Consider the following 16,862-nt stretch of genomic DNA (forward strand, 5'->3'; position numbering starts at 1 on the left):
TCAACATCAAGTACAAAATCCAACTGTTGGATTCAAACCCACAGGTGTTAGGAGGCTGGGAAGGGCAGGAGTGTGAGCACTGCAGTGTTCAGCCTGTGCAGTGCAGCTCATTCAACATTCTGAGCAAACCAAACCAAAAAGGGGCCACTGACTTATCCAATATTGCACTTTTAGGAAGTGACAGAAAGGGAAGAGATCCCTCAGGCACAATCCAGCACAGTATCCACTGCAAGTTCTTGTTCCCCCAATGATCTATCCTGGAGGGACTACCCAGCTCTTTCAGTCAGCTCAGGCTTCATTTCTTCTGCAAGAAAGCATCAAAAATCAGATTTTATAGCCCAACATCACCTCTTCAAGCAAGGGGAATGCATTCCCAAAATCTGCAATCCCCACTAAAGAGGAACAAAAGTAAAATCTGCTGATACCAAAACCACTGAGAGACAAAATATTTCATGTAGTGATGTTGGCAAAAAGGCTGCTAACTCTCCCAAACTTTACTGATATTTGACTGTTAAGAAGACATGTGATATATTCAGCAAAGAGGAGGGATGCACATTTTTAAGAGGCAAACCTCATGCTATAGATTGCAAATCTAAATGTCTCTGATCTCCTCTTCAAAGGCTCAGAGGAATGAAAGAGAATTCTGCCAGAATATACAGTGCAGCAACCACATCTTTGAGCTGCTACAAGGAGAATATTTCCCAGGAGCCAAGCATAACTTAATTCCTTTCACATATTTCACTGAATCCATCTTTTCAGAACAAAAGGAGGTTATCATTTAAAAAAATAAAACAGGATGCATACAATCTCTTCCACTTTAAATAATGAAAAGCATCTTTTCCATCAAATTTAGAAGGCACAGGAATGACCCTACATTTATGTAACAGATTAAATGTCTGGATTTTAATGAAACTCCTTCCTCGTTTCCTGGGATAAAGCTGGTTTTTTCCAATATCAGATTTTCTAAAATCTAAAGATTTTCCAATACCAGGAGTATATAAGCCCAGCTGTTCTGAAAGGTGTTGGCTTGCTTTGCTATGCTCAATTAAACCTGACAAAAACACATTAAAACTTCAAAATATAAAAAAACCAACAGCCATCTGTATTTGGGCTGATCCACTGTGAGAAGTCCAGGAGAGGCCACAACCCAGGAAGAAAAAAAAAAAAAAAAAGCCTGAGATTTCTAAAGCTTCTTAGGTCTGTGCTCAGGGAGGGAGGAGGAAGAAAAGCTTAAGAAATCATTACCTCAAAAGCAATCCTGCCACGGGAGACACACACAGGGAAATGGGAGCATCCACTAAATCCACATTTGGACTGAAAGAACAGCCAAATTTGCTGCTTCTCCCAAGGAACAATCCAGGAACACACCCTGCATTGCTCAACCCTGCCAGAAGGAATAGTTTGGAGCCTCTGGTAGCATTTAGCGTGCCAAACAATAGTTCCAGGCACTAATTAGAGGCAGGAGCTGGTGAAACAATAACCCTGTGGAACCCAAGGTGTGCTCAGCAGAACTCAGTCACTATTATTTAGTCCATCAGCTCAAGTCAAAAACAGTATTTCAAGTTATATCCTAAATTAAGAATTTTTGCTGTAGTCAACAGTGATCCGCAGACTTCAAAAGAAAAAAAAATGTTATTGTTGTGGTAACAATATATATGATGTGCTTTAAAAAGTCACACTGAAACAATGCTCTGGTGTGGTTATTATAAAAAACCTATGTACCTATAGAAAATATGAACAGGCAGAAATATGATTATTACACAAAAACCAAGAGGTTTGTTATCTAGCTCCTAATTAAAAGATTAAAAAAACCTCATACCTGAAAATCTTCATGCACATTATTTGCAAAATACTTCTTTTTGGAAATAATTTTTCCTGCTCATCTCCATAGCTTTAAATGGACAGATTTAGTTTGATTTTCCTGCCACCTCCTCCTGCCTTCCCCGGGAAGTGTTTGCACACTCACATATTTATGATTTGAGCAGCACTCTGGGACCCAGGACATGACAAACTTCAGATTCCTAGAACTGGTGCTCAGTGGATTCTCCACCCTGGCTGGGTTACAGCCCTCCACACACCCTAAACATTCATTTAAAGACAAGATTTTCCTTCAGAATTAGACCACAACCACTGACATTCCAGCCAAAGCAGCTTTCATCAGATCATTACTTACATTAAGGAGGATTTAGTGCCAAATCAGGCCTCTTCCTGACATGACAGGGAGTTCCCCCCAAGCAGTGGCAGAAAGAATTTGTTCTTCCCACATCATTGTATTAATTTTTTAAGAATGAAATATAGTATTTAGTAGAGATGCTTACACACCAAAGACAGAGAGTATAAATATTTAAATACAGACAAATTCAAAGCATTACTACTCCAAGAACTGCTGAGTAAGCAATAAAGGAAATTAAACAGCAGCACTCTTGCCAAAGTACAATAGCAGCAGCATAAAGTAGCAAAATGATCCAGGAAATATTCTGTATTTCTAATTTTTTCTTGAATTCAAGACCAGGTTGGACAGTGCTTGGAGCAACCTGGGCTAGTGGGAGGTGTCCTTGCCCATGGCAGGGGGTGGAATGGGATGAGCTTTTAAGGTCCTTCCACCCCAAATCATTCTATGATTCCATGAATTATACTTCACAAAAAGAATGAATTTCCAAGGAAAAAAAACAGGAAAAATCCATTGCCAATCTCCCCACCACATCAAACACCGGAGCACGTTCCCAAAAGCAGCCTGACAGTGCTACCTTTGGGAACTGCCAGGGAACAACTGCTTCTTAAATGAAGTCAGTACACACATCCCCTCCAAAGCAAACATTTAACCAGGCAGGGGAGGAGACAGTGATGCCATGGAGCAGATCCACAAAGGCAGCACAACCAGAACCACAGAACATTCTGAGCTGGAAGGGACCCACAGGGATCACTGAGTCCAACTCAACTGAATGCCATAAAGGGACTGAGCCCAAAGCTGAACACCAACTTTGGTGTCATTGGCACCATGTTCCCACCAACTGAGCTACCTCAGGTTACCCTCACCTCCAACAGCAAATCTTATCAAAATCTCTCAAAAGAAAAAGAAGAGGAACTTCTCCCGTGTGTTTGCCTGTACTTACAGCCATGGTAGGAGGCTGGGGATCCTCCAGACTTTCCATACTCCTGCTCTGAGTAGCTGGTGGACAGGTTGGGCTGACTGGAGCCTCGGCCAAAGGTGATCTGGTTGCTGCCCACTCCAGTGGCCACCTGGGCCATGCGTTCTTTGGTCTTCAGGGCCTGGGCCCTCTCCGTCTTGAGTCGCTCGTCGTCCTTCAGGAGCGACACCAGCTGCTTGGACTTCTCCCTCACGTTGATGCCCTGGTCTTTGCCATCTCGATCGATGTACTGGAAATCTTTCAACGTCTGGATGGCAAAAATGTTCTCCTTGCACTGCTGGGCCACCCTCTCGGAGCCGGTTTTGATCAGGTAATCTAAGAGCGTCAGGGCCTTGTACACGTGTCGCCAGTTCTTGCCGTGGTCGTTGAGCCGTTTCCAGATCATGCTCATAATTTCAGAAAAGGCCACAACGTTGTAAGTCAGATCTGCTATTTCAGTCATTAACGAACTGGAAGGACCCCAGGGGTCATTAGAGGTCGCTTCCCGAACTTTTATTTCGGCCTCTGAGTAATTGTTCACGATGTTCTTCATCTGCCGTCTGATAGACGAAGTCGTCATTTTTAGTTCCCTTTTTGCCCGGGCAGGTTGCAGAACACAAACAGAAAAGGGCTAAATTTGCTCCTCTATGAACGTTTCTGAACTGCAAAGGCTCCGTATCAGTGGCTTATTTGTAACACGTTCCACTACAACCATTTCCTCTCTTCAAGAGAATGACACGAGAAAACGAAAATCACGACCTGAGTGAGGAAAGAAAACAAAGCACATTAGTGTTCCTGCACAGCCAACAATCTGCATCCACTTGGGACAAATTTCCTAGAGCGAACTGATGAATTTTCTCCCTGAATTTCTTCTCGTTTTGAAAACAACTTGCTCTTCTCATGAGTAACATTAAACATTTAAGATTAAAAACGTGAAGCGCCGAGTAAAACAAGAGTAAGAAGACGACCGTGCTGATGGAACAGCAAAATTTTAAAATCAAACCCAAGTCCAAGAAATTACAGGCTTAGTTTCCAAAGTAAAAACCCAGAATTTTTAATTACAGTGCTCACAGAGCTGAGATCAAACCACGTCAGAAATTCCGTGTTTAGCAGCTTCTCTCTAACACTGACAACTGCTCCCATTCCTGCAGGAATCTGAACTGAGGGAACGAGTAAAATTCCTAAAAATTACCCATTTCTGAAACCCCAAGTAAGTTTAAACCCACTCAGAGATCCTGAGGCCCAGGGAGGAGACCTGAGCCCCAGAAGGACACACTCCAACTCAAGGTGACCTTTGATGATAAGCAGATTAGAAGGGAATTTTTTTTTTCCCAAATGCATTTATTTTGTACATTTGACAACACTCGTCAGACCCACAGTTTCTGCTCAGTGTTTCTGCTCACAGCACAGAAGGATTTTTAATTATTTGAGAATGGAACTGTAAAGCCAAAATGATTGGCAAGAAAACCCAAGGACAAGCTCTGGAGCTGGAAAGCTGTGTCAGTTCTTCAGTTAAGGTCACTGTTTCAAGTAAACAGAGGCCTATTAAGCTTTAGAATAAATTACTTGAGCAAACTGGCAGATTTTGCTGTTCCATTAACACAGAACAGCCCCTGATATTCACCAGTTGCACAACACTGAGCAAGGACTCTGCAACCAAACTCACATGAACAGAGCTGCCTGTTCCAGATGTCCTCTAATGTTTCTCCAAACACTCCAAAAAAACCAACCCTATCCCTTACAAAGACACTGGAGAGAAGTGAAGCACAGATTTCAAGCCTGGAATTGTTATCATTCTTCAACTGACGATGGTGCCATTTGGAATGCGAGCAGAATTCAGTGTCAACCCAGCTCCAGGAGGATTTATTTCAGCACAAAGACATATTCCCTTCCCAGAAAACCATTCTGGGCAAGTTCAACCACCACAGAACAACTCCAATGAGTTACTGTATTTTATCTTGTTCCACTGAGGTTAATTTTTGGCAGATTAAAAACTCCTATGACATCAAGGAAGATGAACTTTAAATGAGATCAACACTAAACTTCAGGTAAATGGCATCGCCCTGGTGTTTCCCCCAGTATTTGGAACCAGGGGTAGGAGAGTGTTGGTGTGTTGGCAGATGGCTGGTGGCAACAGGAATAAAAAGGGGCATCTTCTGGGGCATTTACAGGTTTGTGCACTATAAACATACATAAACATGCCATTTACAAAGTTAACATTGCCCAAATTATCACCTGCCCCTGTGATGACTCTCTAATGCACGACCTGCAAAAGGCAGGGCAACAGTAAGAAAAAATAAAAAAAATAAATTTTACAAAGCCCACAACACACATCTTATTTATCCTAAACTATTTCTTCATGTCAATAATGGGTAAGGCAAGTTCACAGCCAAAGCAGAAACCAGGTATCCAGGGGCATCTGGATGGTCACAGAGAACCAGGAGCAGGCTGCAGTCAGGAACTTCTTCAGCTGGTAAAAGTGGAGCCAGCAGAGGATCCGAGTGCCAGGCACATCACAAACATAATTCCAACGGTTATACAGATCCCAGAGAAGAAGAATCCAACCCCCCACAAGGACTGAGCTTGTCATCCAACCAGAAAAGCAGTAAATAACATGAAAAATCAAAAACAGGAAGACTAGAAAACAAGATAACAAGTCCACCAAGGCTAAAAAATCCTCCAACACAAATCTCTGTGTAAAGTCCATGTGCCTTTTGGGAATTGTGCCTCTGCTCCTGCAGATGAACCCAGGGTCATTTCTTCTCCCTGTGCATTTTTCATCTGCCACTTTATCCCTCAGCAGGTCTCAACCTTTCATCCTTCTTTTCAATTCAAATTCATTTCAAATCTGAGCGATTTGCTTCGATGTGCCCACCTTATTTAGGAACAATCTGGAAAAGGGAATCTTTGCAGGAGCACTGATCTTTAGCAGGACACTTGGCTGGGAACAGCCCTTCCCTGTGAGAACCAACCATTTGCTCCTAACCCCGTTTCCTGTCTCTTAACCCGCTGTAAATCTCTGAAAAAAACATTCCTGTCTTGTGAGAGTTTTATTTCTTCAAGGTCAGGGACAAGAGGGCCTTATTTTGACAAGTACATATAGAAGCAAGTGCCTCACCTGTGTATCTCCCAAGACAAAAAAAAGGAGAAGTTTTATTACTTTACAACTTTGTTTAAGCTTTGGGAAAAAATCATTTTAACACCTCACATGTAAACCCCTGAAGAATTAATCATCCTCTCAACACAAGCAGGGCCACAGACCATCAGGGCTCAGTCTCACACGCCAAGCTGAACCTCCAAACCCTGTGACTGCTCCCCCTTTCTCCCTCTTGCACCAAATCCAGCCATTTTTACACAGCAGTACAGTGAAAAGATTCAATCTGAAGTCTCCCAAGCTTTGCTGCACAGTAGCCTGTGAGAAGAGTAAGAATGATCCAACTCTGGTCTCACTTTTGGAGCTGAATAAATGCAACATAAAGCTGTCAAGGTCCCAAAAAACAGCCCCAGAAAGAGAAGAGCTTTCATTCCTTCCCAACTGCGCCCCAGTAGGAAACCAGGCATCTGGTTTCAGAGGAGAAACCAAGGGAAGAAAGGCAGGACCCTGAACTGGAAGCTTTTCTAGTGTGAAGCTCCTGAAGGTGGCTACTAGCAGAGAGTAAGTCTGGAGTAGGGTTTTGGAAGAACAATGAGCAAACATTTCCAGAAAAGAACACGCTGGATTAAGTGAAACGAGTCATTTTCACTCTTTCAGGAAATAAAATAGTTCACTTGTTGTTCAGTAACAGCTCTGAAACCATCAATCCATTGATGGTGCCATGATCCTTCACCTTCATATCTCTGAATCATGAAAACAAAGGCATTTAATGAGAGCCACATTCATGGTTGGGTTTTTTCCTTTTCTTGATGGACATGTTTTAATCTTACTTTACTCCTAAGCCACTAAGGTCAACTTACTCTAAACTTCATTTTACTCTGGTGAAAGCACAAAGGATGGCTGGAGTGGGAAGCTGATGGGCTTGTTATTCCTCTCTAGTGGTAGTTGCACCAGTATTCCAGGTAACTGCTTGGCAGTGGCAGTGACCCTGCTCAGGAGCCTTGTGAGCCTTTTGGTACCTGCTTTACACACTCCCTGCCTCCTCACCACACATGGGAGGCACTTTGCTTGACTATCACAGAGTCTTGAAGCCCCACAAGTGCCTCTTTTATCATTAAAGAGATCAAAAAGCCAAAACATCCCGACTGCACCAAACAGGAACCGTTTCCAATGCACAATCAAACAGTGACACAGAAAGTTTAGATGATTTTTTGTTTTCCAGAAACCTCGGTGAATTGAGTTCTCACAACAAACCACAAGGAAGCACAATGCACTTGCAACTTCAGCAAAAATGTGAGTTTGCATTTTTAACGGGAGAGTTGCAAAGAAAGCAGAAAGTAAGACCAGCTGATTAAAGCTGCTGCTCCTTCCCAACAGGAAAAAGGCCTGTTGAGCTCGACAAGGTTTCCGTGGAAGGTTAAAGGGAGAGGGGAAGAGGGAGCCTTCCTTGTTTTGTCTCTTTGGTCCCTACAAAGCCATTTTCTCTGGGTTTTAAGTAGCTTGTCATCTTTAAACAGAGAAGGAAGCAGGTCTGTAGATGACAAGGTGAAGCTCACCTGTGCTTCCAAGGGTAACCTGGAGGGGAACACCCTGTTTCCTTTGCCCCATTCCAACAGTTTCATTACACAATGAGCTCTCCTGGTGCTTTTCTCCACACAATATGCAGACAGAAGGAATTCCTGACTGAACTTCTCGACATCTCTCTATCTCACAAGAGATTAAACTCAGTAAATGAAATCTAGAAGAGGAAACATCTTGGACTTGCTGAGACTAACCCAGAAATGGGGCCAAGCCACAAAGTCCTTAATAAATGTAGTTCAAAGAAAAACAGCCACACAAATCCACCTATAGACAGGCTTCCAGCAGAATCCATTCACACCTCTGGAATGTAAAACTCCAACCAGGGTTTGTCTGCACTGATATCTGCCCTCCACATCAGCCTGAAGGTAAATATATACATAATCCAGCTAAGCACAGATCAGAAATATATAAAAAGCCTTTAATATCAAGTGTGAAAATTAACATTAAACACAGGAAGTTCACCAGGCACTTGCATAAAATCTTAATTAACAGTACTAAAGACAAGATATATAGTTAGATTAGACATTTATTCTAAGTAACATGCATAAAAAGTGAGGATTTGAAAACGAGTATTATTTCAGTCAATGTGTGATCTGTCTCTACAGACATCAATCTACATAAAGATATCCCTGCCTTCCTGCTTCATCTCTCAGGGGAAATACACGTAAATACCTAGAGATCTGCTCTCCTTGCTATCAGGCTGGAATGAGAGGCAGGTGATCCCCAGGGACCTGGATTCCAGGATAAATCAGGTTCTCACCAGTCTGCAAAGAGAAGGAGCTGCCAGATGCTGAGCAGGGAAGAAGCTCCTCCAGACAGACACAGACACCACACCTGCACACACTCAAACACAACCCCAACAGGGAGCCAGCTCCTATTTATGGCAAAGAAGAAGGATTCCCGTTGCCTGACGCTAAATTCACATCCCTGTTTTCTTGGCACAGCTCGTTACGTGCACAAATCCAAGCCCACTGTGGTTTAGAAAGTCTCGTTTTCCACAGACAGGTCAGAAATTCAGGATAAAGAAAAACTGAGCACAAACCTTCATATAAAAATCGGGGCTGTAATCCAGAAAAAAATCACAGCAAAGGCGTTTTTCTTACACCAGATCCCACACTACTGGAGACATTTTCTCTCTTCATAAATAATTCCCAGAGAACAACTGGCTGACCAGAGGGTATCATTACACTGCCTGTGATATAATATCCAACTGCAACACAAACCTTGTTCCCAAATCCAAACAGGAAAAGGGGCAACTGTACATTGTGGTCACTTGGAGGAGAGCACTGAGAGGAGAGCAGCAGCTTGGCACTACACATAAAAGCCAACAAGTAACACACTTATTAGCTCTCTTTCGCTATTGTACAGCAGAGAAAACAGCAATTCATGGGAATTAAACAGCCAAATGAAGACACTGAAATTACCATCAATGCCCTTCCTCAACCTTCAAACTTATTTAGGAAACGAGCTACAAATACAGGTTGGCAAAGGGTTTGAAGAACAGGGTTAACTCCAGAGGAAAGATTTCGTTTCCATTTTTCACAGCTTAAATGCTTGTCTTCTTCAGTGTAATTTCTGAGAAGAGGAAATGGTTCAAAATTCAAAGTTTTGGAAGCTTTCCACTCCCTTTTACAAATGAGAGAACAAGGTCAGCTTTCACAGACAGCAGGTGGCCAAATTATTTCTTTATTTAAAGAGTTAATGCTGAAAGATAATTCTCCTCCAGATGGATGCATATTCATGACTCCCAAGGTTAGATTCTGCAGTGGTTTTACAGTCATGTCTCAGGCTCAGAGACAGAGAGAGAGTAGTTCCAGCTTGAATGGACATTCAGCCCTAAAAGAGATTTAGGGACACCAATCTGTTGAAGTTTTCTCCGTGACACCTTTTCCCACTCCAGGTCTCTTTAAATCACCAGTAGCTGAGCTCAATGGGGAGTTTATTCCTCAGAGGGCACGGAAAGAGGGGTGAGGAGCAGAAATGTCACAGCATCAGGACACAGCAGCACGACCTGCCCACGTTATTTTGGGACCTGCCAAGCCAGAGGCGCTGGTGGTGCTTTGATATCCACAGCTCCATTTGACTTTCCAGCTGGAATTATTGACAGTGTGGGAAGTGGCTGCAAATGTGCTCTGCGGGGCTGTGAGAGGGGCCAGGCTCTGGCAGAGCCCTGAGATCACCGCTAACGATCCAAATCCGACCTGCCCCGGGAGCTAATTTTAGGATTACGAGCTTTGACAACAGCTCTTTAAAAATAACGCCCTCCTTCTCCAGCCGGGTCAAGTGTCACCGACGGTGCCACCTGTATTTTGGGCACATCTCAGCTTCCTTTTCACACAGCAAAGAGCTGGTGTGCAGTGAACACCAGAGTATTGCAGAATTACAGAGCAGTGTGAGGTCAAGCCATTGTGCACTGAACCAGAAATTCTAAATGCAAATTAATCCAACGGGGCAGTGAAAATACCTCCCCAAACTCTACAAAGGAATTTGTTCCCCAGGGATTACCTGCTTGAGTGAAAGCATTTCGTCAGTTATTCTCACAAACTGAGCAGAAAAATGAATGTGTGCCTTGACTGAAAGGTAACAATCTGAAATAAATTCAGTTTACCAGGTTAGACTTGAATAGTATTTTCAACAGAGTTAAGGACAGCAGGAGACTGTTTCCATTTTGGAAGGGAGAAGGATATTCAATATTCTTGCCAGAGGATGTGTCTGAGGATCTATTACTAATTAGAGAAGTCCAGCCTTGCCCCTTAGGCTGCTTATGGGGCAACAGGCACCTGCTCAGGCCCTCAGAGCTCAGCCTGAGCACAGGAGGGACTGCAAACAACACAACCAAAAAACCTGCAAGACCACAAAATATCAGCTCCATTCCTTAAGCCCCGGTGTTTTCTTACAGAACTGAAATTTTTTAAATTCATATTCATCTAGATCTGTGCTCGTGTGTCACACTCCATATTTTGGGAAGGTACCTGCTGCTAAGGACTAATTACCCAATGATTTCGTTAACTAAATTCATCTGGCACTTTATTAACATGAGGCAGACGTCACCAAGTGCAGTTTCTCCAACCCACCTACACACCACAGACATGAAACCACATTAATAAATTCAGTAGGCCAAAGGCAAATGCTCACCATGACAGAGATTAGGGGGGAAAAAACTCTCCACGCTACTACTGGTAGAAGCTGAGGGATTAATTAATATTTTTACTTTGTGACATGAATTTCTAAGGAGAAGGACTGTTCAAGGAACAGTGCAAGATGCAGACACACCTGTGCACACAACCAAAACACTCCTTTTTTCAATCACCCCTGTCCTTACATCTAAAACACTACTTTTTTCAGTGTGCTGCCTGCCAGCACAAACTACAAGCCTGTAAGGAAAATGGAGATTGATTTAATGCCCTATTCACACTCATCAAAGCCCATTCATGGCATAAAATTTCAAGTACCTTCCCTCACAGCCACCAGATTTGCACAATCATCTTGAAAAGTCAACACACTGTCCTAATTCAACTGGCATAACTGGTGACAACATCAGAGTCCTTTAACTCTCCAAAAACTGAGCTACCTGCAGCTCCTGAGATTAGACAGTGGGAAGAAATCCTTCCCTGGGAGGGTGGGGAGGCCCTGGTACAGGTTGCCCAGAGAAGCTGTAGCTGCCCCATCCCTGGAAGTGTCCAAGGCCAGGTTGGACGGGGCTTGGAGCAGCCTGGGCTAGTGGAAGGTGTCCCTGCCCAGGGCAGGGGGTAGAATGAGATGAGCTTTGAAAACCTTTCCAACCCAAACCAGTCTGTAACTCTATGCCTAATTAAGTTGCTGTAAAATTGCAAAGCAGGAAACATATCTCCCAAAATGCTCCATCCCCCCCCCCACCACCACCACTGGAGGAATGTTACGGCCAAACCCCAGGGTTTTACACCAGGATTTGCTGCTCAGCAGTCGGGCTCAGAGAGGAACTGAGGATGTGGCTTCACGTTACATTCAGCTCTCAGCTGGCCAAGGGCTGCTGTGGAAGGCAGAGTCCTGCTCCTGCTGCTCTGCTGCCTGGAGATCTCCGGATGGAATCGCTCCAGCGAGCTGATCCCGCACTCCGGGGGAGAGCTGGGGTTTCTCACAGCTCAGGTCACCCAACCAATTAATCCCAAGGTCACTGTAATTACCTGCAAGTGCACCACAACTAAGGGCAGTACCAGTCACTTCAGCAGTTCCACAGCCCTCTCCCGTTTCGACTCCGCACCGGGAACCTCCGACTGGGCAAGTTCCAGAGGATGGTTCAGCTTTGGGACTTGCTTTCAGCAGGGACCTGGGCAAGGGCTGCAAACAGGGCTTCTGGCAAATCACCTTTTGCTGCCTTAGGAGCACATTAATTCCATTTTGGACAGCCACAGAGGAGGAGGAAATTTGGTCCTCTGCTCTTTCAAAATTAACAAACGCCATCAAACCTTGGCCCTGCCCCTTTTCCACACTGATTTTAGCTCTGTCCTGCAACACTAAATGTTCAGCTTTCCCTCTTACTCCTCCTTATTTTCTATCTTTTTACACTGTACACACCACACAGCTTCCAAAATCTTTTCCAGACAAACTCACTTCTTCTCCCTCTTCCTATCAGAGCTGTCCAATGCAGGATCACCACCTCGGCAGGAAAGGCAATTCCAGAGGAGAGGGCACAACCCTGCCACCAGCAGCCTGGATTTAGACTGGATTCTCCTCACCATGAAACAGAACTCAAGAACACTGAATAATACAAGAATAAATCACTTTGGTCAACTTCTGTGCTGCCCCAGTTCCTGGTTTTGAGCTGTACTCTAAGGTTCAGCTTTGATGGAAGTGAATCGCTGAAAGGTTTAAAAAAAGAAATCAGCACATTTGACATGAAGGATTTTTCCTCATGATGCTACTTAAAACTTTACAATTCCTTCATTCAGTCACTTATAAGAATTATCCATATTCAAAAATGCAATGATCTGCTACTGTTTTATTATTATTTTGTTGATTTGGGGGGAATTAGGGAAAAAAAAAATCTGGCTCGAAGATGCCAGTGAATCCCACATTCTCCTATGCAGACATACAGGAATTTTCAGCTGTCAGCATAACAATTCCTCAAGTTTTCTGAATCTGTCCTCCAGCAGTAATATCCTACCTACTCTTTTATCTATTTTGGATTTTTAGACGGAAAATTATTTGAGTGGGAGTCAACTTGCTCGTTTCCCAGAGGATGACAAAGACTTGTTACTCAAAAGCATCTGTGCCTGTTCCATCATTAAAGGTCATTTTCTCCCAGTCAGCTCTGGCAGAGAACATGTTATACCCTCTTAGCTTTGCTGCTCTGCAACCAGCAACTCTGCCCATGGCCTTGGGACTCCAGATATCTTGTCAGGAGTCCACATGGAGAAGACAATACCTACCCCTGGTGTTTCCAAAACAGCTGAGATGGCTTGGACACATCAAACAAAATGCAAGTAAATCCCCTGGGTTGTGCTACTCCTCCCTGCACCTCCCAGAGCTGCCTGGTATCTCTGCTCTGGTGATTATTCCTTTAACCACAGTTTTCATGCAAGTCATTGAAAACCATTCTCTCTTTGGATTTAGAAACAGAACACGAAAGTGGCTTAAAAACTCACTCCATTTTCTAACCTTTTTTTTTTTTCCATCTAGTCCAAATGCACCGAAGAAATCCCAGCCCATTAACATCCATCAGGGAACAGTAATGAATTCATCAATACTCTACAACACACCGTGCTGAATCATTCAGGAGCTACATCTGCAGCCAGGAGGGCTCACCCGACCCTCCTCACACCGGCTGCAACCACCTCCCTGAAGAAGGAAAAATGAATGTATTAAGATGACCCTCAAGTTTGTTATCCCTCCTGAGGGGGTTGGTGGTGTCTCTCCACACCAGTATTTCCACAGCAATCAAATCCTGCCTGGTGTTGCTCCCCCCTGGACATCACCTTCCTTTGCCAAGCCACGCTTGCAAGAAGCTTTGATTACTCTTTTTTTCTACAAATGGCTTTTCCCTGCTTGTGAATGTCCAGGGCAAATATATTAAGCCTTAAAATGAGTTTTTAATTTGCAAAGAAAAAAACAAACAAACAAACAAACAAACAAAAAACAACAACAACAAAAAAAAACCCCTCAACACCAGGCTACTGCAATTGTTACAGTGCCACACACTTGAATCTGATTTTTCTTTGTTGTCTATTTACAGAGCCATGGAAGGGACAAACTTCTTCCTAAACAGTGGTTAAGTTCTACCAAAATCAGCCACTCCTGAGAGAAAATAATTATGAAGTGACATGAAAGTTTAGCCACCAATAAAAAAGTCCAAACCCGAAAAGGGATGGGGAGAAACCTTACCATGGAGTCCAACGGTATTAAATTACTGTTCTCATAACAGAGAAAGGAAAAGGAATTTAATCTTTAAAGAAAATAAATCAGCCTTAATAATATAAACAAAATTATCCCTAAATGTAGATTGGAAACTCCTCTGCTGGCTTTGCCTTGCCCAGGTACACCAAGGCTGGTCCGCTGCAGTTTCCCAAGGCTGGAAGTACCTTGTCCCTGTGTTTACACTCTCAGTTCTAATGGATTCTACCCTAATTAACTCCCAGAATAAAGAGGTTTTTGTTAAGGTGGCCCTTCTAAACCAAGTACAGTTAATTCAACCCTCAGTACCTTTGCTGCCTTAACACAGATGATGTCTCAGAACATATACACATGTGTCTACATATCCTCAACTCCCACAGCTTAATTCAATTAATACTATTAAATCTTTAATGCTTGGCTTCAAAGGCCTTTTTTTTTTTTAATTTTTAAGAGCTCTCATAGGTTAGCACGAACGTTTTAAGTCTTTCTCCTATATTTTAAATAAACTCCTCTTTTCTCGCCACTTTGATGTTCGCCTTTCTGACAACCCCACGCTCCGCTGAGAAGCCGCTGGAAGTTTTGTTTTCAGCGGAACGATGACATTACAAGCTCCAAAAGATGCGTTAATCACCGAGCTGGAAACGGGGAGGGGTTTTTTTTTTTCTTCCTCTCACCTGCCCTCTGGGCTGGGAGTTGGCACCAGAACCCGCTTTCATCAAAACAGTGTAGAAACCCGCGAGGAGAGAGGATGCGACTGGAGGGAGGGGGGTTGATTTGCATCTGTTTAGCACGGAAGGGCAGGCGGGGCTTAATTCTCTTTACTCTGGTTTCCCATGAAAGGAGAAAATGCCCAAATCACCATATTTTATTAAAATACGAGTTTTGACAACAGACTAGCTGGGCTTGATGGCAGCACAAGCCTCATGGCCTCTAAAGGCACATCTGTCCCACAGGTTGGATGGGCATTGGATGCTTTTTTTAACTCTTCTCTTCTCTTACTTCAACTACAAGACCCTCCCCACCTTCCCCGGCTCACTTTCTAAGTTTTGAATTGGTGAGATGAGAGACAAAGCTTTGACAGCACATTTCAGGCCTTTCTATAAAGCATAAACTAAAACAAGAAAAGAAAATAACAACAAACAAGCACAAATTTTCCTCCTCTCTTAAAGTTTATTTTTCTTCGGAATAATAAGAAATCCCTTCTTAAAATAAAACTAAAAACCAGCATTTCCAGGGACAGGAAAGGCACTGTAGTGTTATATACACTATCCAAGCTGACACACACAATAAAAAAAAAAAAAAAAAGAAAAAGATTAAAAATTTGGCTATAAGCCAAAGCATCCAGACAGAACTTTGTGTGGCACATAAAGAACAAAAGTATTCCTGCATTCAGGATGTTCCAGCGTGTTTCCTGCATTTACACCTGGAAAGGCAACAGTACTAAACAACCAGGTGCTGTGTTTGGCATCAACTGCCAGTCCCAGATCAACAAATCCCTCACACCTTCAAAGTCCAGGACGTGCTTACACACTTTGCTTGATCCAGAACATCACCTGTGGAACAGAAACCAACCCCTCACAGAGCAAATTAAAAAAGGAGTAATGAAGAGAACCTACAGAACTCTCCTGCTGTTCTTCACCTCCTCAACATTTCAGCAGCCTGCAAGGAAAGCAGAGCTCCCTGCAGAGCACCCCCCAATATTGTACACCTTCAGCTGGTCATGTTCTGACTTTTAAAGCCCATGTAAATACTCTTAGAGGCATCATAAGTTTGTATTATTATGAAATTAAATATACACAGACGCTGTTGGCTGGCAGACAAGACACCAAAATGCCAGTTGAGTGTGTTTAAAGCAGCAGGCTGGGCAAAAGGAGATTATTCTCTAGGTAGTCACATGTAAAAAAGAGCCAGACATTTCAGTCTGTCTCAGTGTTCCACAAAGGGGGCAGCGATTTGTAAATTTTAAATACAACACTTAAGCAGTTTGGAGACTAAAAATCCTTTGATGATCTACCTCAGTGCTTCTCTGCAATAAACCAGTTTAAAAGTGATTTTGCTGGACTCAAGCTTTTATACTTCGGCTTCTCTAGAAGTTAAGAATTCCGAAAACCAAGTAAAACCAATTTTAAACATTCCTGTATTTTACTTCCTTATTAAATCTTCCCAAGAGAACCAGTAAACATATAAACACAAATATCTTTCAGAGGAATCATCCAACTACCAATAAAATCTTCAGAAAGCAGCTGTTTGGCTGAAAAAGTATAAAAAACACGGGCTGCATAACCACGGCTCAGTGCAAGTTTTCCTGTTCTTCTGAGCAGCAAGTAGAAATTTCTGCCTTTAAAATATATGTAAGTTGTAGAGATTCTCAAAAATTACAATATTAAATATTGATTTCTGCTCTGCATTTGCTCACATTAAGGAAAGTACTCGGTGTCACCTCTGCTGTTTATCTAAGAACATTCCAACAGAGGCATTATCTTTACTTTCTGAGAAACTCTTCTAAATTGGTAGACAAAGTTTAACTTAATGAACTCTGCTCAACAACAGCAGCAAAAATATAGTAACACTTCTCACTGGCAATAAGCATCCCAAGCCCTTAAAAATAAAAAAACCCCATCACTGCAAGCAGTAGAACATTACAAGAAGCAATCAAACCCCTGCAACAAGGCAGGATGGGCTCAGAAGGC

General features: G+C 42.9%; 2 protein-coding genes across 6 annotated transcripts in view; one reads left to right on the forward strand and one right to left on the reverse strand.

The window, feature by feature from the left end:
• Window positions 1–16,862, forward strand: part of SHMT1 (serine hydroxymethyltransferase 1) — a 147,212-nt gene that overhangs the window by 28,587 nt on the left and 101,763 nt on the right. The gene's annotated exons all lie outside the window — the stretch shown is intronic.
• The window catches only part of EPN2 (epsin 2), a 42,719-nt gene that overhangs the window by 19,219 nt on the left and 6,638 nt on the right, over window positions 1–16,862 (reverse strand). For 3 of the 5 annotated variants that reach the window (XM_051778161.1, XM_051778171.1, XM_051778143.1), the window contains exon 2: window positions 3,114–3,887. In XM_051778161.1, the coding sequence (XP_051634121.1) occupies window positions 3,114–3,708 (595 nt within the window). In that variant the 5' untranslated portion in view covers window positions 3,709–3,887. Of the gene's footprint in view, window positions 1–3,113; window positions 3,888–4,794; window positions 4,906–8,475; window positions 8,497–16,862 lie in introns of those variants that run through there. The other 2 variants (XM_051778156.1, XM_051778152.1) reach the window with 2 other exon arrangements.

This window comes from Manacus candei, unplaced genomic scaffold (assembly GCF_025592945.1).
Source record: "Manacus candei isolate 608988 ecotype Guabito, Panama unplaced genomic scaffold, ASM2559294v1 h1tg000002l, whole genome shotgun sequence".
Classification (NCBI taxonomy): Eukaryota; Metazoa; Chordata; class Aves; order Passeriformes; family Pipridae; genus Manacus; species Manacus candei.